This window comes from Acipenser ruthenus, chromosome 5, assembly GCF_902713425.1.
Source record: "Acipenser ruthenus chromosome 5, fAciRut3.2 maternal haplotype, whole genome shotgun sequence".
Taxonomy (NCBI): Eukaryota; Metazoa; Chordata; class Actinopteri; order Acipenseriformes; family Acipenseridae; genus Acipenser; species Acipenser ruthenus.
In genome coordinates, this window is record NC_081193.1 from 30724220 (window position 1) to 30748891 (window position 24672).

Genomic DNA, 24672 nt, shown 5'->3' on the forward strand with positions numbered 1-24672 from the left:
GGAGGCCACTTAATGTGGTGTGCAATTTTGAAGGCGATTGGTTACACCTGAGCTAATTTAGGATTGCTATTACAAGGGGGTGGACACTTATCCAACCAAGCTATTTCAGTATTTATTTTTAATAAATTTTCTACAAATTTCTAGAATATTTTTTTCACTTGGAAGTTGTGGGGTAGGATGTGTAGATCAATGAAAAAAAAACTATTTTAATGCATTTTAATTCCAGGCTATAAGGCAACAAAAGATGAACATTTTGAAAGGGGGTATAGACCTTCTTATAGGCACTGTATATATATATATATATATATATATATATATATATATATATATATATATATATAATCATCATCTTCAGCCTTTTTCAATCCACTGCTGGAAGAAGGCCTCCTCAAGATTCTTCCACAGAAGCCTGTCTGCTGCGTCCCTCATCCACTTTGCTCCGGTGTGTTTCCTCATCTTGCCCTCTTCCTGTTCTTGTTGCTACATCTCCGGCCCACTGCCATTTCAGTTTTTTTTGCTTTTATAATAACATGGCATACTTTTGTTTGCACTATATAATGGAAAAAACACATTTTCACTCATTTCAAATATCATTTTAATGAATAGAACATGGACATTTGAACCGTACTGTGACTGCAAAAAGCAACTGGGCCCTTTCATACCTAGTTCATTTGGAGAGGGTAATTCTCACTAGAGTTCAGTTAACACCCAAGTTCATATAAAAAGTCAAAAATATTTGTTTCGCTTCAGAGTGTGCACCAAATGATGGGACTAGGATTCACTTGAAATGGTGGTCTAGCAATTTCAGACAGTGTGAAATCAATTGCAGTATTACAAACGCAGCTGAAACCGAACCAAACAATAACACTATGTAACACAATTTTTGTTCCTGGGTAGTAAGTGTTATTTCCTAATTGCTTATGCCTCAAAAGTATAGAAAATGGCTATTATTCCCCACAAACTTTGCTTTTGTGACCAGGACAGTGATATTTTGAAATTTACCTATTTCCAATGAGAAAACGGGCGAATTTGTGTCTTTTCGTTCACATAAAGTCAGAAAAAAACAACATATGAATCCAAATTAACATGTATTTATACTAAAGTAATACAAAAATGACTACAAAAGATTTAGAAGTGAGTAGTTTTTCGAGATTTACGATTATACTGTAAATCACTTTCACGAATTAGCCCCCAAATGTAGTCTCCCATCATGTTCTCGTTATACTGTCCTTAGTAGCGGCGTTCAAAGTCCAGTATATCCTGGTGGAAGCGCTCGCCTTGCTCCTCCGAGTACGCTCCCATGTTCTCCTTGAACCAGCTCCACATAGTTTTCGGCCTTGTGATTGCCCAGGAAGCCCCGAACCACTGCGACAAAGCTGTTCCAAGCCGCTTTCTCCTTACTAGTGAGCTTCTTGGGGAATTCATTGCACTCCAGGATCTTCTTTATCTGTGGTCCGACGAAGACACCGGCTTTGACCTTTGCCTCAGACAGCTTAGGGAAGAAGTCTTGAAGGTACTTGAAGGCTGCCGACTCCTTATCTAGAGCTCTGACAAATTGTTTCATAAGGCCCAATTTGATGTGCAGTGGTGGCATCAGCACCTTCCAGGGGTCCACCAGTGGCTCCCACTTGACGTTGTTCCTCCCCACAGAGAACTCGGTCCGCTGTGGCCAGTCCCGCCTGTGGTAGTGCGCCTTGGTGTCCCTGTTGTCCCAAAGGCAAAGATAGCAGGGAAACTTGGTAAAACTGCCTTGGAGACCCATCAGGAATGCCACCATTTTGAAGTCTCCTATGACCTCCCAGCCATAATCATCATACTTCAAGGCATCCAGCAAGGTCTAGATGCTCGAGTGAGCCAGGGGAAGAGACAGGTACTTGTTACCATTATGGAGCAGCACGGCTTTGAGGCTCCTGGATGAGCTGTCAATGAAGAGGCGCCACTCATTCTGGTTACAGGCGATTCCAATTGCCTCGAACAGACTGGTCACATTGTGGCAGAAGCAGAGCCCATCTTGACGGGTGAAGAAGCTGGAAAAAGGTTGGTGACGCTTCCTCTGATCTGCGACTTGCACACTTTCATCCAACAAGTTCCACTGCTTGAGCCTAGACGTCAAAAGCTCGGCATTGGACTTGGTGAGACCAAGATCTCTAATCAAGTCATTGAGGTCTTTTTGGTTGGGGTAGTATGGGTTTCTCTCCTCAGCTCCACCTCTGAAATTGTCATCTGGATCTACAACGTCTTCCTCGCTCTCTGACTTGCTGCTCTCTTCTAAAGACGGCTGCTCTCTCTCCGGTGGAGTGGGTATGGGGAGCTCATGGCAGTGTGGCACCGGGGCGATGGATGAAGGAAGGTCCGGATACGTGATAGCAGGTGCATTCTTGACAGTCCGACGTTTGGAAGGGTCCACCATGCAGAAGTAGCAGTTGCTTGAGTGGTCAGTGGGTTCCCGCCAAATTCTTGGGATAGCGAACTTCATGGCTCTCTTTTCCCCTCTGTACCATCCTACAAAAATACATTTATTTCACCCATGACTAATGTGTAAGAGATTCTCGCAACATTTTTCATATATGATATATTTTTTCAATAACATTGAAAATTGTAAAACATTTTAAAATTAAAAACTTTTACAATTTTAAAAATTTTAACAAATTTTATAACATAAAATTCCGAGCAACAATTGTCCATCTTACCTTCCAGAGTTTTTTTGCATTGCTCGCAGGTGAAATGAGGTGCCCAGGGTTTGTCTTGATCCCCGACAGGCATGCCAAAATATGCCTTGTAGGCCTCACACATCTTAGCAGATGCTTCCACAGAGTACTTTTTCGCTCTTGTCTTGATAAATTGGCTGCAGACATAGCAAAATGTGTCTGCCGGATGCTTGCAGCCTCTTGATGCCATCTCAGAAAAATGCAGATATGTATCCACTTAGGCAGCTGGAACTAAACTGAACTGGTGGGCTTAAGGCCCCTGTATTTATACTACTATTTATATTACTGGAAAGTTCTAGAAAGTTCTAGAAGTTACTCCAAGTTTACTCAGCACTGAATCTATCTGGAATGTTCTGGAAAATAGGTACATTTCAAAATATCACTGTCCTGGTCACAAAAGCAAAGTTTGTGGGGAATAATAGCCATTTTCTATACTTTTGAGGCATAAGCAATTAGGAAATAACACTTACTACCCAGGAACCAAAAAAAAAAAAAAAAAATTGTTACACGGTGTAATCGTAATCGTTCTGTTTTATTATATTTTAGCCGTTATCTAAGTTATTAAAAAAAAGTAGGCATAAATACACCGTTTCTCATATGAAGAGCCGTTTCAGACAAAAGTGTGTCAAGGCAGAGAGAGAGAGACCAAGCCATTTATATAAGTAATATGTAAAAATATTATATTTAGGAGACTGTATAGCACCTATAAATAAGTGTTTGGGATGCTCTATCACCCACTGAATTGAAGCCTATGTGAAATGTATATATGTGCATACAGTCTTCCTACAACATATTAAAAAGTTTTTATTATTATTTTTACATGTTACATATACTGTATAAGTGGTACTGTTCTGGGGATTACCACTGTTGCTGTCTCCATATGGCAACACTTGCAAAAAACATTCAGCTGAATATAAACAGTACTGTAGAACAAAATAGAAACATACATTTGAAAACACAAACAAACAAAAGGCAGGCAGTCTTCCCAGCGACAGCGTGTGGAAGCGACATCGTGGGAGAAGTACAGTCATGGACAAGTACAATGCAGTTAGAAGCAGAAAGGAGGAATTACATCTTTAAATCTGGAGTTGCTTTAATCAGAAAACATTGCAGCTTAAAGCCTTACAGCTGCGTGTATTTTTCTGATAACAAGCTGAAACTCGGAGCAGCTGATTCAAATTCCGCGGCGTTCTGAGACACGAGGGAGGGGCGGAGCCCGCAGCACAAACGCAAACAAACAAAAGGCAGGCAGTCTTCCCAGCGACAGCGTGTGGAAGTGACATCGTGGGAGAAGTACAGTCATGGACAAGTACAACGCAGTTAGAAGCAGTTTGAAAGCAGGTTGACAGCTGCAGAAGCTAAACTAAACTTCCACAAAAAAAAAAATACATCATGGTCTTCAAGCCAGTAATCTGTGACAACTGCATGATGTGGGAAATCCGAGAAAACCCAACAGAGCTCAACCAAGTTTGTGTAAAGTGCCGCACGATCCAGGACTTGCTCCAACGAGTAAGTCTGCAAGAAAAGGAGCTGGAGGAAATGAGACAGCAACAGGAGCTTGAGGAGCTGACACACCCACAATTCATGGAAGTCTGCACCCCTAGCAGACTGAAAGCCACCATGGAGATGGAAGAGAGTCGAAACAGCTGGGTTCAGATAGGCAGAAGCAGGGAAAAAAAGAAACTTTGTCAAACACAACCACCAGAAATCCAGACATCCAACAAATTTGAGCCACTTCAACATTTAGATGACCAAAACCAACCTCAAGAGAATGAAAGAAACAACATCCAGGAACTTATAAACAGTGCTGACCAGGCAGCAAAAAGAAGGGGGGTCATGATTGTTGGGGACTCCATATTGAGAAACACAGCAAGTTCAATTCGCAGTTTGGACCCCCTTACTACAACAGTGTGCTGCCTTCCAGGAGCCTCTGTGAAGCACATCACTGAGAACGTGGACAGGCTCCTAGAACGAACAGGAGATGATCTGGTAGTAGTCGTTCACATCGGTACAAACAACATTGGAAGAGACAGACCAAGATCCCTGCAAAACAAATTCAGAGAGCTAGGAAGGAAATTAAAAGACAAGACCACACAGGAAAACGGGAGACAAAACCGAACCAGGTAACTACAGACTAATAAGCCTGACTTCTATTATATGTAAACTTATGGAAACTATAATAAGATCCAAAATGGAAAATTACCTATATGGTAACAATATCCTGGGAGCCAGTCAGCATGGTTTTAGGAAAGGGAGATTGTGTCTAACCTACTAGACTTTTTTGAGGATGCAACAATGAAAATGGATAATTGCAAAGCATACAACATGGTTTATTTAGATTTCCAGAATGCTTTTGACAAAGTCCCGCATAAAAGATTAATTCTCAAAGCTGAACGCAGTGGGGATTCAAGGAAATGCATGCACATGGATTAGGGAGTGGTTAACATGTAGAAAACAGAAAGTACTGATTAGAGAAGAAACCTCAAAATGGAGCGAGGTAACCAGTGGTGTACCACAGGGATCAGTATTAGGTCCTCTGCTATTCCTAATCTACATTAATGATTTAGATTCTGGTATAGTAAGCAAACTTGTTAAATTTGCAAACAACACAAAAATAGGAGGAGTGGCAAACACTGTTGCAAATGTCATTCAAAATGATCTAGACAGCATTCAGAACTGGGCAGACACATGGCAAATGACATTTAATAGAGAAAAGTGTAAAGTATTGCACGCAGGCAATAAAAATGTGCATTATAAATATCATATGGGAGATACTGAAATTGAAGAAGGAATCATTGAAAAAGACCTAGTTTATGTTGACTCAGAAATGTCTTCATCTAGACAATGTGGGGAAGCTATAAAAAAGGCCAACAAGATGCTCGGCTATATTGTGAGAAGTGTTGAATTTAAATCAAGGGAAGTATTGTTAAAACTCTACAATGCATTAGCAAGACCTCACCTAGAATATTGTGTTCAGTTCTGGTCACCTCGTTACAAAAAGGATATTGCTGCTCTAGAAAGAGTGCAAAGAAGAGCAACCAGAATTATCCCAGGCTTAAAAGGCATGTCGTATGCAGACAGGCTAAAAGAATTGGATCTATTCAGTCTTGAACAAAGAAAACTACGCGGCGATCTGATTCAAACATTCAAAATCCTAAAAGGTATAGGCAATGTCGACCCAGGGGACTTCTTTGGCCTGAAAAAAGAAACAAGGACCAGGGGTCACAAATGGAGATTAGATAAAGGGGCATTCAGAACAGAAAATAGGAGGCACTTTTTTACACAGAGAATTATGAGGGTCTGGAACCAACTCCCCAGTAATGTTGTTGAAGCTGACACCCTGGGATCCTTCAAGAAGCTGCTTGATGAGATTCTGGGATCAATAAGCTACTAACAACCAAACGAGCAAGATGGGCTGAATGGCCTCCTCTCCTTTGTAAACTTTCTTATGTTCTTATGTTCTTAAAAAGTTGTTTATTGCGAGTCACTTTAGTTATTCCTGCCAAGTTAGAATATAGTGTAGTGTTCTTACAGGAGACAGAAAACAGGAGAAGACACTTGCTTTTCTTTCAATGATTTTATTTACCAGAGTCCACAGCTCTACCAGCTACTCAGGTTTCAGACACACAAATTTCCGGGTCCAACCCGGTCTTGCATTTAGGCAGACAGGGTACGGGAGCTTACACACATCCCATTGGCTCTCAGCCTCACACTAGGACAAATGGGCACAGACAAACAACAACCAATTACAGGGGACACAAACGGCAGAACACGCAGGCTAGGATTACAGAGGTAAACAAACCAACAACAGGAAATACAGAGCGGGGGGTTACAATTACAAACAGCAGGAATGACATAGACCTAGACAGCATGTAAACACACACAGCAGGAATTACAGTGCATGGATCGCTACAATAGGATGGAGGGAAAACTACTGCGGCTATTATAGGGCCATGTTTATGGGAAAACTAAGGTATTGCTACAGCAATCCCAGAATATTCAAATAATGTTTCTAAATACCTCTAAAAGACTCACATACAAATCAATGTTGTGATATGTGTAAATATTAGGAGACATAATTGGGACAAACTTGGCCCCCACAAGTTTGCCCCAATTGAATTTTGTTTAACTACAGATTTTTGGTAAATAACTTTTTTTGTCGAGATCTTTATGGTGCCTTTCATTTCACATTTTTTTTGTTTTTGTATGTGAAATGTTCTGTACGCTTTTGATATTACTGTATGTTAATATAGTTACAATCTGTATCAATTAGGTTGAGCTAGCAAGTTAATGCAAATGCAGTTTGGCATTGCTTATTGGAACAGTTGAATATTACTTGATGTTGCACAACACTACTTACTGAATTGTACATTATTCTTATTTAATTGTTTCTGCTTCATTGCACTTTTCTTTTTTTCAACAGGTCATCAAGCTTGCTTTTGAAGAGTTTGATCTTGAAAGAGGCTATGATACAGTAACTGTGGGAGATGGTGGGAAGATTGGTGATGCAAGAACAGTGTTGTACGTGTAAGTACTCCAAAATACAGAAATGTACATTTTTCCAACTGTTTCCAAGTTTTGTTTTGTTTTTTTTTCAATATGCTGTCAGTGTTAACATGATGGTGTATATTCATGGAAGTTCTCCATTTTTTTTCTATAAAATAATAATTATAAGAAGAATTGACAAGAAGATGGAACAATTGAACCTGAATATAAACAGCTGAAAGGGTCAAGAAGCCAAACAAATGTATCAAATAGAAGAAACATCACAGGAAGTAGCATTGATCTCAAATCTCTTTCCGGGGGATGAAAGGTCATTGCACACCAGGTGTCCGTTTCTATTCAGTCTATTGGTAAATATGTTATAAATGACAGCAACCAATGCTATTTGTTAGGGAGACACTGGCCCTTCATGCAGTAGTAGAGTTCTTTAAAGCCTCTTTTGTTTGCTGAATGTATGTTAAATCATCTGGTGTGCAGTCAACTTACACATGAAATTTACAGATGGCAGAAGGTAACTGATGGAGCAAATTTACTGTGCAATGGCCTCAAGTCTATCTTCCTTTTTTTATTGTGGCACTGACTGGACTTCAGCATGGCCCACTGGAAGATGGGGAGATTGAAAGTGAAATGATTCTGTGGCTCTCATGGAGGCAGTTTTTTTTTTTTTGTTTGTTTTAGGGTTTTCAAAGTAAAATAATTAGCTCTTTACTTTAAGCTTTCATTGCTACACTTCTTCTATCCAACCCGCCCCCCCCTCCCCACACATATTTTATTTTTATTTATTTTACATGTATAAAAGAATGTAACTGTAATAGTTAATAACATATCTTTTTTTATAATGAAGTCTCACAGGTTCCAGTGTTCCTGACCTGATTGTGAGTATGAGCAATCAGATGTGGCTTCATCTTCAGTCTGATGACAGTATTGGATCTCAGGGTTTTAAGGCAATCTATGAAGGTTAGTCCATTTATGCACATTTCTTTTTTAATTGGTTATGAAAAAGCTAAACTTGGGATATCATGTGCATTTGCATTTGTATTAGTGTTAACTTTTACAATTAGTTTTTTTCTTTCTTTCACTAGTGTATGTCAAGTGAGTTTACAAGTTTACAGACAGACAGAAAATACCAATCACCAAGTTAAGTGGTGGTCACAACCTTTTCTAATCTTTGATTTAATGAAACACAATTAGCAGAACTTCCTGAAAATTATTTTAAAAAAAAACCCCAAAACCCCCAAAAAAACGTGTTATATTGATACTAAAGACTGGATGAAAATAAACCCAAGAACAGATACAAGTCACCTACTAAATCGCTAAAATTAACACCATGAATAAAAGATGGTATATAATCTCATACTGTACTACGATCGATCGGTTGGAAAAGGGCATCAGAAATACTGATGGACTCGAGTGGTTCGAAACGCAAGATGTGCACTACATTATTCTGAATTTGAAGTCTTTAATTGCTTTTTGCAAAGAAAAGAAGTTTGACTCGTATCAACAGAAAACAAAAGTAGCAGTTAGGTTATGTGTTTTGCTTATAGCCACCGGTACACTGCAAAGTTGTCCATGTAAAGTGTGTGCAGTATGTAAGGTACTGTATAGTATCATATCATGTTAATGCGGCACCATGATCTATTTTGTTTTAATTGTGTACTAAGTAAGCTTATGTGCTAAAATAGTTTATTTTCAATTTAACATTATGCTTTATTGTTTCCGCATTGTACAGTATGCGTTCAATGCAGCAGCATGATTTATTTTGTGTTACCAGTAGCCTATAGTCTAAAGTAAAAAGTACGGTAGGTATTCATTATATTTTACTACTGTGCTATATATGTCTACTGTGCATATTTATTGTATATTTTTACATCATGTTATGTGTACAGAGAATACCATAATGCTATTTCAGTGCAATAATTTATACATTTCAAATAAACCGAGCACTATAAATGTGTGCGTGTGTGTGCCCTTTTTTTCAAACCTGACATCTTGATATTTCGGACAAAACACGTCTCTTCAGAGATGTCCATTAGCCATAACATGACGGTGTAAACAGATAGTGTATGCCAATGACGTCTTAAGTAGGGGACACAGCTCATTTGCATACCTCTGACAATTGGTTAGATACAATCTGTCGGTAACCATCCGTGACGGTAAATTACATCTAAACCCATTACTGGCTGTTAAAAAAAAAAAAAAAAAAAAACAGGCAGTAGTTTTATAAATCGCAGTAATTTTCTTTAAAGGCTGGAAATTACTGCCATCTTTTATGCATATGGCCCAAAATGTCTTATGTAACATTATAGCCTGCTGTGAAAAATGGCACTTTACATTGTTCAATTAAAATCTTTATTTAAGCATACATTATTGATATACTCCAAGAGAAAACACATTTCATGCGGTGATAAAGAACATATTTTGGACAGTATCAGAAACCTGTAGCAGGTATATATATATATACAATATATATATATATATATATATATATATATATATATATATATATATATATATATATATATATATACAGTGCCTTGCGAAAGTATTCGGCCCCCTTGAACTTTGCGACCTTTTGCCACAATCCAGGCTTCAAACATAAAGATATGAAACTGTAATTTTTTGTGAAGAATCAACAACAAGTGGGACACAATCATGAAGTGGAACGAAATTTATTGGATATTTCAAACTTTTTTAACAAATAAAAAACTGAAAAATTGGGCGTGCAAAATTATTCAGCCCCTTTACTTTCAGTGCAGCAAACTCTCTCCAGAAGTTCAGTGAGGATCTCTGAATGATCCAATGTTGACCTAAATGACTAATGATGATAAATAGAATCCACCTGTGTGTAATCAAGTCTCCGTATAAATGCACCTGCACTGTGATAGTCTCAGAGGTCCGTTTAAAGCGCAGAGAGCATCATGAAGAACAAGGAACACACCAGGCAGGTCCGAGATACTGTTGTGGAGAAGTTTAAAGCCGGATTTGGATACAAAAAGATTTCCCAAGCTTTAAACATCCCAAGGAGCACTGTGCAAGCGATAATATTGAAATGGAAGGAGTATCAGACCACTGCAAATCTACCAAGACCTGGCCGTCCCTCTAAACTTTCAGCTCATACAAGGAGAAGACTGATCAGAGATGCAGCCAAGAGGCCCATGATCACTCTGGATGAACTGCAGAGATCTACAGCTGAGGTGGGAGACTCTGTCCATAGGACAACAATCAGTCGTATACTGCACAAATCTGGCCTTTATGGAAGAGTGGCAAGAAGAAAGCCATTTCTTAAAGATATCCATAAAAAGTGTCATTTACAGTTTGCCACAAGCCACCTGGGAGACACACCAAACATGTGGAAGAAGGTGCTCTGGTCAGATGAAACCAAAATCGAACTTTTTGGCAACAATGCAAAACGTTATGTTTGGCGTAAAAGCAACACAGCTCATCACCCTGAACACACCATCCCCACTGTCAAACATGGTGGTGGCAGCATCATGGTTTGGGCCTGCTTTTCTTCAGCAGGGACAGGGAAGATGGTTAAAATTGATGGGAAGATGGATGGAGCCAAATACAGGACCATTCTGGAAGAAAACCTGATGGAGTCTGCAAAAGACCTGAGACTGGGACGGAGATTTGTCTTCCAACAAGACAATGATCCAAAACATAAAGCAAAATCTACAATGGAATGGTTCACAAATAAACATATCCAGGTGTTAGAATGGCCAAGTCAAAGTCCAGACCTGAATCCAATCGAGAATCTGTGGAAAGAACTGAAAACTGCTGTTCACAAATGCTCTCCATCCAACCTCACTGAGCTCGAGCTGTTTTGCAAGGAGGAATGGGCAAAAATGTCAGTCTCTCGATGTGCAAAACTGATAGAGACATACCCCAAGCGACTTACAGCTGTAATCGCAGCAAAAGGTGGCGCTACAAAGTATTAACTTAAGGGGGCTGAATAATTTTGCACGCCCAATTTTTCAGTTTTTTATTTGTTAAAAAAGTTTGAAATATCCAATAAATTTCGTTCCACTTCATGATTGTGTCCCACTTGTTGTTGATTCTTCACAAAAAATTACAGTTTCATATCTTTATGTTTGAAGCCTGAAATGTGGCAAAAGGTCGCAAAGTTCAAGGGGGCCGAATACTTTCGCAAGGCACTGTATATACAGTGTATATATATATATATATATATATATAGAGAGAGAGAGAGAGAGAGAGAGAGAGAGAGCAAATTATATTGTAAGACATGTGCTTAATTTGTTTGTTTGTTGTTGTATATTTTACAAAAATGTTAAAATGTTACATACCCTATCATGTCTGTCTGTGATTACAACATGTTAAAGCGTTCTACTTCTTATCCTACTTTTTATAATCTTCCTGAGAGTGGTGAATATGTAATTATTTGTTTCTCATCTTATTCCCTCATAGCACAAAAAGTAGTATTATGCTAATACTATAAATACCATTATTTGGCCATGTTTTATAAATATATGTTTTGTTTCATGAAAAATAGTTTGAGCTACCCCTCCTATATCAGGTGATGTGCTTCCCAGTGTAATTGCCTCAGTGTTGCTGGATAGATATGAATAAAGTCTTTAATTCAAATCAAAGTTCATCAGGCAAAAGTGATGATTCTTTACTGTAAACCAATGGAAAGCTATAACTTCCATATTATATGCGTTTGTTTTTTAAATTATAATACTTACTATCAGTGGTGTGCGGTGACCTTTTAGCAAGACATGCAGCAACATTTAGATGACAGATAAAAATGTTTTCTTATAATCAAAGATCAAATACCACAGATCCATTCACCACTGTACATGAAAGAGTTGAAATCGCTGAAATACCATTTCAACTCTTTTCTTGCTTTTCTGTAAGTATTTATTACTTGCAATTTTGGTTTTGGCCTTCTGTTTATAATTTCTGTTTTTGTTGCAAAGTCTATTGCACTAAACAGATTAGTCAACAAACATTTTCCATTTTGATTTTGATGACAAGAATTTGCATGCCTCTCAGTTCAGTCAAGGAGGATACAATTCGACAGTTGCATGCCTTGCTTATGTTTTCCAGCACACGGCCACCAGGAACCCGATGCAACTTGGAGTGTTGCATTGTTCAAGAAACGTACTCTCGAGCTGCCTCAGAGGAGGTGGATGATCAGCTGGTCCTCCCATCAGATGATGCGGAGTCTGACATGCCAGTGGCACAGCTATTGCTTTTGGCCAAGCTTATGCCTTTAATGCAGCGAGCGACTGCAGTGTTACAGTTGCCCTGGCCTGCAGCGCAGACAAAGGCACTCTATTTGTGATGAGCAGCCGACAGTTACCCCTGCTGCCTTTCCGGTCCACCCGGACTTCCTGTATGAATTACAGTCCACCTGGGAACATCCTGCCATGGCTGTGGCGGTTTCCCGTTCAATGGATGCACTGTACAGGGTTTCTGGTGCTGACAAGCTGGGTCTTGCCCACTTTCCACCAGTAGAGGCCCTCATTGCTTCACTTGTTCAGCCTGCTAACTTGTCCTTGCTATCCCAGGACACAGCATGTCTAAACAATCAATGCAGAGTGACTGAGGTCATTCTCAAGAAAGCATATACAGCTAGTGCTTTCTCTGCTAGGCTGGGAATCTACAATAGCATCCTTGTAGCTTACCAGGCTCAGGATACCACCTTATCGGGTCCGTTTGCTGACACCCACAAGCCCTCGTCTCCAGTTAGACGAGTTGCGCTTGATATCAAGTAACCTGCTCAGGATGTCCAAGCTTAGTGGACAAGCTATAGGCAGGAACCTGGCAGCGCTGGTGGCTGCACGCAGGCAGCTTTGGCTCTCCCAGGCACGAGTGCTGGACGGGGATAAAACGGCCTTGCTGGACGCTCCCGTCACCCCAGGCAACACCTTTGGTCCGGCGGTAGACGAAATGCTACAGCAGTCGCAGCGTGCAAGGGAGTCCACCAGGGACGCAAGCCTGCAGCACAATGACACCCTAGGCCACAGCCTGTTACTTCTTTGGGTGGCCCCGTCTGGAGACAGCCTGCTACTGCTTTCCACGGGAGCAGGCATGCTTTTAAGCGACCTATGCCTAGACAACAGACACAAGCTGCTGTCAGAATTGCATGTACTCTATGAGCACACTCTTAAACTCATGGGAGACGTGGAGGACGTTTTAAACTGTAAGTGGTTTTGTTCATGCACTGGGCTTGCTGTATGTCCAGACAACTTTTTAATAATCAAGAAAACCACACAGACTCATTTAATTTGAAGTTTTAACAAATCAGAGCAGTAGTAGTGCTCTTTCGGTTTATTAAATGCTTTAAAAAGTGGATTGGTTGGTTGTTCAGACCACCGTAAATCCCAAGTAATAAGCAATCTGGGCGATCCAGTGCCTTTACAGGTTTAACAGCATTAGTACTTCAATATGGTATTATAAATATGGCTATGATATGCTTAGCCTTCAGGCTAGCCATGCAAAAAGCTATAGCACCCACAGCTATGTTCTAAAACATTCAATATACCACTCTCTTAAAACTAAAACATAATTTATATACCTTATAGCAATGCATCCAATATAAATGAGATATGAATTCAAATATATGCTTACCTTCCAGTATATGGAAGTGTAGTGTAGGATATATGAAAAATAAGAACTGTCTTCAAAAGGCAGAGACTTCTGGTTTCGACCAAACAGCAATCAGTTTTTCAGAAACCCTCAGAGCATGGATTATGTCAGCTTGCAAGATCAAGTTCAATGGTATCGAATGGGGTCTTGCTCTGGGTTTATATAGAATTTTCCCACTTAAATCTGATCATCAATCTGCCTTGACAGTTCTTATCTTTGAGTTAATGATGTATTCTAGAAGGATCTGGTTAACTATTTTTAAAACTAATTGGAGTTATATAAAAACATTCAAAATTAACTGGATATAACCTTTCCAAAATATTGGAACATGATCTCATGGTTCTCATTTTCAACCTCTCCTTTCTCTAAAAGGATAGATGACCGAAAGTTCACAGGATCCTTGCTACAATACAATACAAGTTTATATGTGTATTAAAATAGATGCTATTTTATATAAAAGTAGTGAGTTATAAAATGCACTGCTGGTCCTACGGGAGTGAGTTTTTCTTTATTCTGTCTTCTGCATGCGCTTGATTATTAAGAGTACAGCATGTATGTAATGGATACTGACGAAATACACAAAAATCATTTTTACTGTAAATAAATAAAACAAATATATTTTTATTTAGTCATAGGGAAAGGTTTTGACTAAAAATAACATGTAGGCAACAAACGATGGGGTGGAACAACGACAACAACACGTCCTGACAAAAAAAAGGAAGGGAGTGTGGGGCTAATTACTTTAGTTTGTTTAATAATTAATTTAAACACTAAATTAACTTGTATAATTAATACAGTTCAAATTAACATGCGTTAATCAACTTGAATGAATACTATATGACCATTACCATATTAGATCACCGACTAAACACAGACAATCTATTAGTTATCTGTTAAATAATCTGAATATTCATTCACGTTAATTAAGACCTCATCAATATTATTGTATTTAATGATGTGTATAAGATTGAGGAATTACAATGAACACACAAAACACCCTCAACCACAACAACATAGGTTAAGATATTGTAGCGGTTTATTAGATAATAATAATAAGGGTACAGAAAGGAAAAACTTAGAAAATCATCATGAGGTAACAGTTCACATACATATCAATGCAGCATCAGTCAACCCCTATTCTTTGAATGCATATGCTTAGATGTCGTTTTCAATAATGCAATTAACTACAGTACAAGTAGAATCCTATTGCTCTCCTAACATTCAGTATAGGTTCAACATCTCATTCTAACACAGTACATCAACTCGTCTGTCTCAATCTCAGTACGGGCTGCGCAGATCTGCCGGCAGGTGATAATGTCACTCTGCAGACAGTTCCCTCGGCTCAACTTACACAGACAGTGGCCCGGTGCTTATTGCTCACAGGCAAAATAACTTGTGAAACACAAGCACTTATTATTGAAATGCAAAACCAATTTCACAATTATAATTCTTCTAATAACATATCACAGCTATGGCTGGACTACAATTGTTTACTAACAATTACACAAGTATACTTTTACAACACTTCATATGACAATATGAGTTAATCAACTTAGTTACTTTTTAACAAGGTTCATACGTGCGTTAAAAGTGCAATTTAAGATAACTATTTTATCAATTGCTATGTCTTGTAATTATCATTAATTACTCTAGTTCCACAAGGGAAAGGAAAGGGAATTTTGCTCAACGGTTCCTTGAAGAAAACCCCAAAGTCTGCTGAACACCTCTTCCATTGTAGTTATATTCTTGCTTAGTCCCGCAATTCTTCAAACCCAAGTTGTTATACTGTTTGTTTCTTCTTTGAATGCTTCGCCTTGCAGGCAGACACAGTCTCGTTATGCTGTGGTTACGACTGGGAACAGAAGCTTGTATCTGAGCCGGGAATGGTTCGTTTTGACGCGTAGATAAACTGACTCGCAGCCGTCTCTTCCTATTAGCAGGAGTCCTGAACATGGAGCTTTCTTTTACGTTCGTTTATTGCAGGGTACAGAATCTTCTTGCAGTCAAGAGGTATAAGCTTAATGCTATTTTCTCTTATGAGCCATGTGAGACTCAGAAACCAGGTCAGACCAACTCTGAAACCAATTCAGAACCAATTCAAAGTTCTTGCTGCAAGTTGCCAGTTCTTATAGGATTTTCCCCTACAACTGTCTTCCGTTGTTTTTGGACTAAGATTGACTCACCCTGCATGGGATGACTTCATTATCTAATTTATGACTTCCTTCGGTTGTCTCCAACTTTTGCTTCCTCAATAAATCCTTATCTCGGGCCCCAATCTAATTATTATCTTGTAGAGACTCTCGGTGTTAGGTTCAGCTAAAATCCCCCGATTCTCAGCTCATTAACCCCCCTCCTCCTTTGTGTAGGATGTTTCAGGAATTTCTCCAGCCAAAAGTCCGCAAGCTGCACTGCATCCTGCGTGTTGAAGAATGAATCCAACAGATTAGTTCAGATATGTCCTTATATCAAAAATAGTTATTAGTTCCAGGCAATTGTGCCTACAGGAGAGAGAGAGAGAGAGAGAGAGAGAGAGAGAGAGAGAGAGAGAGAGAGAGAGAGACATGAATAAATCATATCCGGGTAAACAGGTTGTTGGGGCGGAGGGAGTGAGTGTCTAATGCTTCAGCATATGATACTCCTAGAAGCATGGAGCAACGCACAGATCTTGACGCCGCCACTTTGCTTGATGTTGATGGTAAATAGTCTTTGCTTATGTCTTCACTGACACACTCGCTGACATCCGATTCAGTGGAAGAATTGTATGTACAGTATTTGAATCTGAATTCAGTATTATTACTAATACTTATTTCTCACTGAGCGATTTTTGCTGGTTTACAAACACTGTTGACATTTTTGTGACTGGGTTTATTATATGTCATTCAGTCAATATCTGGCAGAGGGCACAAGAGACCAATAAAAATTGTTACATAACCTAGTGTTATAATATTACATGATCAGGAGTTTTATAGGCTCAGTAATTCAAGTTTAAAGTTGCAGAACGTACCGGTATGTTCGTACTCCCTGGGGACCAGAGATCAGGGAACATACCGTTAACCTGGATCTACAATATAGCAGCATATCATTTCACCTTTACAGATTAGTTTACTTTCATATACAGGTGTGTGTTCATAGGAATTGTAGGGAGTTTTGCCCTAGGCCTCTGTTATGAAGTCATTTAAGCTTTCAGTGGAAGGTCCAGTTATTTTCATCTAAATTCAGGCTACTGTTAACATATTAGAATGTAATAGTCTTACAGTGACTGAACTAAGTCTGACCTCTTCTCTGTTCATACAAAATCCAGTTGAAGCAGGTTTTAAGACAACCTAGCCTCTTGCCAATTTTAGTGTTGGTTAATATGAAACATTACCATAAGCATTTTCTAATACTCATTATTTTAAACCAAATTCTAGCTTAATTCAGTAAACCGTCCTACGCTTTATGCTCTCATCTCTTCTTGCCAGGTTCTAATTAATTTCTGTGATATATAGATCCTCGATCTCAGGCAGGTGAAACTGTATCTGAGTCGGAGACAGTTCAAGATGCTGACTTCACAACGGCTGTTGCAGTCCATCAGGCTAGGCGACTGGTTCACCACAGTGGATCTGAAGGACGCCTATTTCCACATCCCAGTAAAACCAGTGCACACGAAATAGCTGAGGTTCACCTTTCAGGAAACAGTGTACCAGTTCTGTGTCCTACCGTTCAGTCTCTGTCTAGCTCATGCATTTTTATGAAATGCGTGGAGGCTATACTAGCCCCATTGAGACTCAGAGGCATCAGAGTCCTCAATTATCTGGCTCATCTGCGCCGAGACTCCAGCAAGGGCACATGAACACACAAAGCTCGTCACCAGCTACCTACATCGGTTGGGTCTGAAGGTAAACCATGCAAAGAGCCAGCTAACACCCACCCGGGTAGTAACCTATCTGGGGGTGTGCCTGGATTCAGGACGCATGTTGACAACTCTGTCGGACGACAGAGTGCTGAGAGTAACCACCTGCTTAGAGCTGTTTCATCTTGGCTGGGCACTACCAGTAGTGGTTTTCCAGAGCCTTCTGGGCTTGATGGCAGCAGCATCAAATACCCTCTCACTGGATCTTTTGCATATGCGCCGCCTGCAGGTTTGGTTGAACCGCATGGCTTGTCAACCGGTTTTGAATCGCAACCTTCTACTGACAATATCCAATCGCTGTCTTCAGGCACTCTCTCGGCGGAGACAGCCGGCCCATCTACGTCTAGGTGTAGCGCTGGGCAGCGTCACCAGGAGAGAGGTCATCACCACAGACGCGTCCACATGAGTTGGGGCAGAGTGTGGAATGACAGGGGTGTACAAGGGGTGTGGCAGTCCCCATAGAAGGGTCGCCACATCAGTATTTGGCAGGCAGTGTATCTGTCCTTGCAGGAATTTTTGGAGCAGGTTCAGGGGAGACACATGCTCGTCTGCACGGACAACACGACTGTGGTGTCCTACATATGATTTACTTCTTAGCTGACGCCATTATCCAGGGCGACTTACAATTGTTACAAGATATCACATTATTTTACATACAATTACCCATTTATACAGCTGGGTTTTTACTGGAGTAATCTAGGTAAAGTACCTTGCTCAAGGGTACAGCAGCAGTGTCCTCACCGGGGATTGAACCCATGACCCTCCGGTCAAGAGTCCAGAGCCCTAACCACTACTCCACACCAGCAGGGTGGTTTGTGGTCACCCAGTCTCCACTGTGTGGCCCACAAACTTCTGCTGTGGGCAGAAGCGAACCTCCTCTCACTCCAAGCCGTTCACCTGACAGGGGTGATCAACTAGGCTGCAGACCTCCTCTCGAGGGGGATCCCCATCGGTCAGTGAGACTCCATCCCGAGGTTGTGAGCCTCATTTGGGAGAGATTTGAGGAGGCAGAAGTAGACCTATTTGCCTCTCAAGAGTCGACACATTGGGTGCTCCTAATAGCCCCTTACTGGCCCAGGATAGTCTGGTTCTCCTCCCTGATGCAGCAGCTGAACAGCCAGCCGTGGGAACTGTCGATGCGACGCAACCTACTCAGTCAGACGGGGGGCACTCTTTGGCACTCCAACACATTGAGCCTGCAGCTCTGGGTTTGGCCTCTGAACGGCTACATTTGAGCCGCCTGGGGTTATCGAACCGGGTGATTGACACCTTGCAAAACGCCAGGGTAGCCTCCACCCGTTCCCAATATGGGAACAAGTGGGGTGTGTTCCAGACGTGGTGCTTGTCTCGTGGGTTGAACCCACGACATGCCCTATGGCAGTTATACTGCAATTTTTACAAGACCTTTTTGATGAAGGGAAATCTCCTTCTACTCTAAAGGTCTGTTTGGCAGCCATTTCAGTGTGACATGTAAAAATTTGATTCAGTCTCCCCAGGAGCTAATTTCCTTTGAAAGGCGCCCGACAGCTTTGGCCACCGGTGAAGGATTTAGTTCCTCGCTGGAGGTTAAATGTAGTGCTTAATGCACTAACAAAACCTCCATTTGAGCTCATGCATTCAGCTGAGCTCAAATTCGTGTCTTTCAAGACGGCTTTCTTGCTTGCCATCACTTGTGCTAAGCAGGTGAGTGAAATGCAAGCATTTTTAACCTCAAAAGCTTGTCAAGTTTTTTAAAGGCCAGAACGAAGGTCACCCTTCGTACTGACCCAGCTTTCCTGCCGAAGACCATCTCGGTTTTCCTCATTCATGTCGTTGGAATTGGAGGCTTTTCATCTCCCTCCTTTCCAATCTGACAAGGAGCACCAGCTCCATATGCTTTGCCCAGTGCGGGCGTTAGCATAATATGTGGAGAGGACAGGCACAGTATACACCGTGTATGAACTGGCCAATCTGCCCCCGCCTGAGAAGCTCACCGGCCATTCCACTAGAGGTCAGGAGACTTCATGGGCATTGTTCCACGATGCATCTATCCAGGACATGTGCAGTGCAGCGGTGTGGACTTCCTCCCATTCATTTGCCAGGTTCTATCGGCTGAATGTCGTGGACCAGCAGAATCCTGGTTTTGGCACAAGAGTACTGAGGGCGACTTCCCAGTCCACCCTCACATCACAACATTAGAGGTGAGTCCATTTTAATGTTATGTTGGAATAGTACCGCCACACAAGCGGTTGCTAGCTTGTACATTGGGTTGTATGCCATGTTCTTGCGACAGCTGGGGTCTACTCACCTATTTTGTAATGGTTAACCCTTTGCGGTCCATTTATTCAGCGCGTTTCAGGCACGTCAGGTACAATTTATTTTCAGACGCGTAGCTTATTTTAGACACGCTGTTTAAAAGTTTTTTTTTTCACAGTAAAACAGGTTTCAAAGGCACTGAATATCAACATGACACTGCATCTCCAGCCCCGACCCACCCCTTGTTCGATGTATTTTTCACATACCTCTTCATTGTCCTGCATACTGATAAATCATCTCCTGATCACTCATTTTATCGCCAAACTCCTCAATAACGCAATCTAAGTCATTATTTTATTACTGTGATGTCTCCTTTTAGTTTAGTTCAGTCTGGTTTTATAGTAGTAATGCCCTAAGTGCTTTTAATCTACGATCATTGAAATTTAAATTTGTTTATACTTGTGAAATAAGGTACACTGTATTAACAATACTACAATAATAATAGTAATAAAATCAGTTTAATTACATGAGCTTTTAAATCCCCCAAGTCCTAAAAGCTGAATAAAGAACGAGAAAACGAGGGTGCAAAATTAATAAGTGACAAGTCTTTATTAATGTTAGTGCAATTACGAATAGTAATTGTAATGTTTGTCCAGCTTCATTTTTTATTATAGCTATTATAACTTTATAAACTATTTATTTAATAAAATGTTGCACTCTCGTGTCTGTTTTCTACATTCTGCATGCAGTAAACCCCGTAAATTAAAACTAAACGCTAAGACCCCTTCTATTTGTAAACTGCAGGTGTAGAGCGAACCAGAATCTCATGGGACTGAAATCCCTTGCTTAAACAATACCCAACTTCCTGAAAATGGTGTGTAGTGATTTTTATATAGACTATATATATATATTGTGACTTTGTTATTTGGAATGTAATAAAGGAGAACCAAAACTGTGAGTTTTTTTCTTTAAGGGTTTAAAGTTAAATTTCAGTTTTCGTTTGCTTGTTCAGCTACAAAAAGGCACAAGTAAACCTGATGTTATTCCTTTATGAAAATGTGTCTATGGCCACTGTGTACTGTGAAGAAACAGCAATGGCAAAGAATGAAAAAAAATAAAATGCATTGTCAACTTTTATGTACTATTTATTTTGGGAATAAACAAAACAACATTTAACTTGAACTGTTATTTCTGTCATCCTTTGTTTTGTAGTTAATTCACTGGGGTAAAGTAAGTCCTACACAACTTATTCTTTACTCCTGGGATATTTTTCCACGCTCCCTTGCTGCTATGCAGTCTCTGCCTGCGTTCAACACAATATAATGGCTTTTATTACTTTTTGAAAAATGAATGACTATCTGAATGAATATTTAAATTATGAGCAAATATTTGAACATGAAAATCCTGTGTTCATCCCATCCCGCTGCACTTTCAAATGAAGGAGGGCTGGGCGATAGAATTGCTGAGCTACGATAGGTCTGAAATGACACAAACTCTGTAGACCTGGATTAGTCAGATTTAACAAGGGGTTGGTCAGATTAAACATGATCCCCCATGGGTCACTCATCCTGGAGGCCCACCGAGTCTGCCATTTACCGCAGAGCTTTTACAATCGCCAGGAAGTCAGAAAAAAGCATTTTCCAGCAGGTATTGGCGCCCCCCTAATAACCTCGTCGGGCCCCCCCAGGGAGGCGCACCCCACAGTTTGAAAACCTCTGGGCTATACAATAGAATAGAACAATTTAATGTTGTACTGTATATCAACATTACCCCCATCTTGTGGGCCTCAGTTATAGTTTGTAAACCATATATCTCTTCTGGATCCTTAGGAACATAGTAAAGCTATATGTAATGTAGCAGAACACAGAAGTTGGTTCATAGCAAAATAAACAACTTTTCATTGACTTAAATGGGAGCAAACTATGCTGGATTAACAGTTTGTGTCTGTTTTTTATTTCTTTAAAAAAAAATGGTATATACATTGTCTGTGAATGGACACGGATAATCATTGAGGACAAGCTTTAAGGTGTGTAAATAAATGTAGAAATCATTACATCTGGCTGCCACATGTAGCATTTTATACTTGGCATCACTGACAACCTGTACATTGTGAGAATGAAATCTGTTTAGATTCAAATATGCTGCTTTTTTTGTTAATTGACTCCAATTGCAGTCTGTGTCTCAAATATTTGAAAAACTAGCAGCGTACGAACTGAGTTTAATATGCTGTTGCTTCTTCGGAAAGCATATGTAGTGCCTAGCAGGTTTTACACTGGCATCAAAATCCTGCTTTGCAGTTTTTGACACAGACAAGTGACTAATGCCTTCTAATCTAATACCCATAAAGGATGTTGAAAGCTTCCTGAGGCATGGCACTACAGGGCTATCAAGAGACCACGAGACTCATTAAGCCTGGCAAGGCATGATTTGTTGCTCTGAAACTAATTCACCTTGAATTTCCTGAAGAAGATCAAGAATAGTTTATTTCCCCTCCCACCGCTTTGTGCTTAATCCGTAGTATATACTTTAAACATTACACTGTCCACATTTATAAGATTAGGAAGTAAAACTAGTTCAATTTATTTTCACTCTCAGAAGATGCTTTCAGTTGCCTTTGATACCCTTATAATCCAAATGATAACAAGCTGAATAATTTAATTTCTAGAAACAATATAAGTAATAATTTTCCTCTTGAATGTAATAATCCTCTTAGCTTTTAAAATAGAATGGGTTACTGTGAAAATTCTCAATTGCAAGATACATGAAAGGAACAAAAACCCTCCCAGCATTGAAATGTTCGTATTAGCTGACAATCAATATTGTTGTCGATCAGTTATCCTTTTTTTCTCTTTTCCATGTAGCTTATGCAATATATGTATTAGAGTTGCTGATTATATTTAAATGTATGCACCTGCTGTAATGTGACTGATGATGTAAATAACGAATGTTACTAGGTTTGTAACATAAAAATAGGGAAATTGCACTTTGATAAATCAGGCCCATAGTTTGTTACAATTGTAGTAGTTTAGCCTCACAAATAGTATTGTATTTTTCTTGGAGGGATATATATATATATTTTTTTAAGTAGGCACAAATTACAGGAAAAGAGCAAGAACATTTTAACTAACAAAATCATGGCTGAGATATGAGCATTTAAAGAGTTTTAACATCTTTGCTGCCAAGGGTAGTTGCCACCTCCCTGGCCACAGGTTTTCTACAATTTTTGCAATACATTCCCTTAATCATGATTACTATATCCACCTTTTAGTGTGTCCAAGCAAACCTATATATCATTTTGTTCAGCACACATTGAACTTTCCACTGGTGGAAACCCCATGTGGCTATCTGGTAAGATGACCAAAATATTGAGCCATAAGTGCAAAAAATGGGAAATTCATACATTATCATCTCGGTTTTGTTCCAGATTGATGAATTGGTAACACTTTATATTAAGGTGCTGCTTACTAATGTTTTATAAATGTTTTATAAATACATAATAGATGCTCAATAACTATGCTATAGAGTGTTAATAAAGCACTGTTGATGGTTTATAACCATGCACTAGGCATAGACGGAATTAGTTTTATAAAGGGGACAGTTTTTAGCCACCTATTATACTTTGGGTTGTTTAAACATAATTTTGTCTATGGCTTTTGCATGGTTACAAACCATCTATAATGCTTTATTAACACTCTATAACATAGTTATTAAGCATATATTATATATTTATAAAACATTAATTAGCAGCATCTTAATATAAAGTGTTATCGTTGAATTTGTCTTTCAACATGCTTCAATCGGTTTCTAATTTACAAAAAGCATGTCTGTAACCACAATATACAACAAACGGAAAGTTAAAAAAAGGGTAAAAACACACACACCATAGTGACCATGTGCTCAAATAAACTGTCACTGATAAACAACTGGAAGAAATCAATAGTGTTGAAGCTGCTTGTATTTACCTGGGGTCCTGGGTTTGCAGTAACAGGGGGAATGATGGGTGTGTACTGCTTTGACTGGTAAAATGGTATGTGTTCAGATTTAGGGTGCTGCTCAGGCAGCTGCAAACTGGATCCAGACTCGGGCTCACCACTTTCACTACTGCTAGTCTCATTTGGGATGTCAGAGGGCTGAAACTCAGATTCAGAGCTGCCTCATGCAGAAATCTCAGGCTCTAAATCTCCACTGTCCAGTAAATCTAGGACTTCCTCTGCCCTGTAACTCCTTGCCATTTTTTTAACTGCAGTACACAATACTCTACTTTACTGTATAACACCTCACAGCTAAATATAAATTACATAGGTATGGAAGATATAATAAATATGAAAGATGTATAAAGTTTGTAAGTTAACAATTTATTTTTCTGTAACTTCAAAAAGAGCTTCCCAAAATTATTTCTCAAAAATAGCTAGGCTGTACGTATTATTTGAATCTCGGTGTGTTCAGCCAAATGTGAGGTGCAATAAAACTTGATAATCAAAAGTAAAATATATAAGCAAGAACAAGAAAACAAACAAAAAAACCTGAGGTGAAACACTGGCAAAAAAGGGCTTCCCAAAATGATTTCTAAAAAATGGTTTTACGTGTTATGTAAATTTGTATCTTGATGTGTTCAGCCAAATGTGAGGTGTAATAAACTGGGTAATCGAAAGTAAAATAAATAAATAAATAAATAAAAAGGAGTTCAATTTGAATGACACACATATGAATGTCAATTGTGGA

General features: G+C 39.5%; 1 protein-coding gene across 1 annotated transcript in view; it reads left to right on the forward strand.

The window, feature by feature from the left end:
• Positions 1-24672, forward strand: part of LOC117402922 (CUB and sushi domain-containing protein 1-like) — a 778430-nt gene that overhangs the window by 549546 nt on the left and 204212 nt on the right. The window contains exons 11-12 of the mRNA XM_034004588.3: positions 7132-7235; positions 8056-8168. Coding sequence (XP_033860479.3) covers positions 7132-7235; positions 8056-8168 — 217 coding nt within the window. The remainder of the gene's footprint in view (positions 1-7131; positions 7236-8055; positions 8169-24672) is intronic.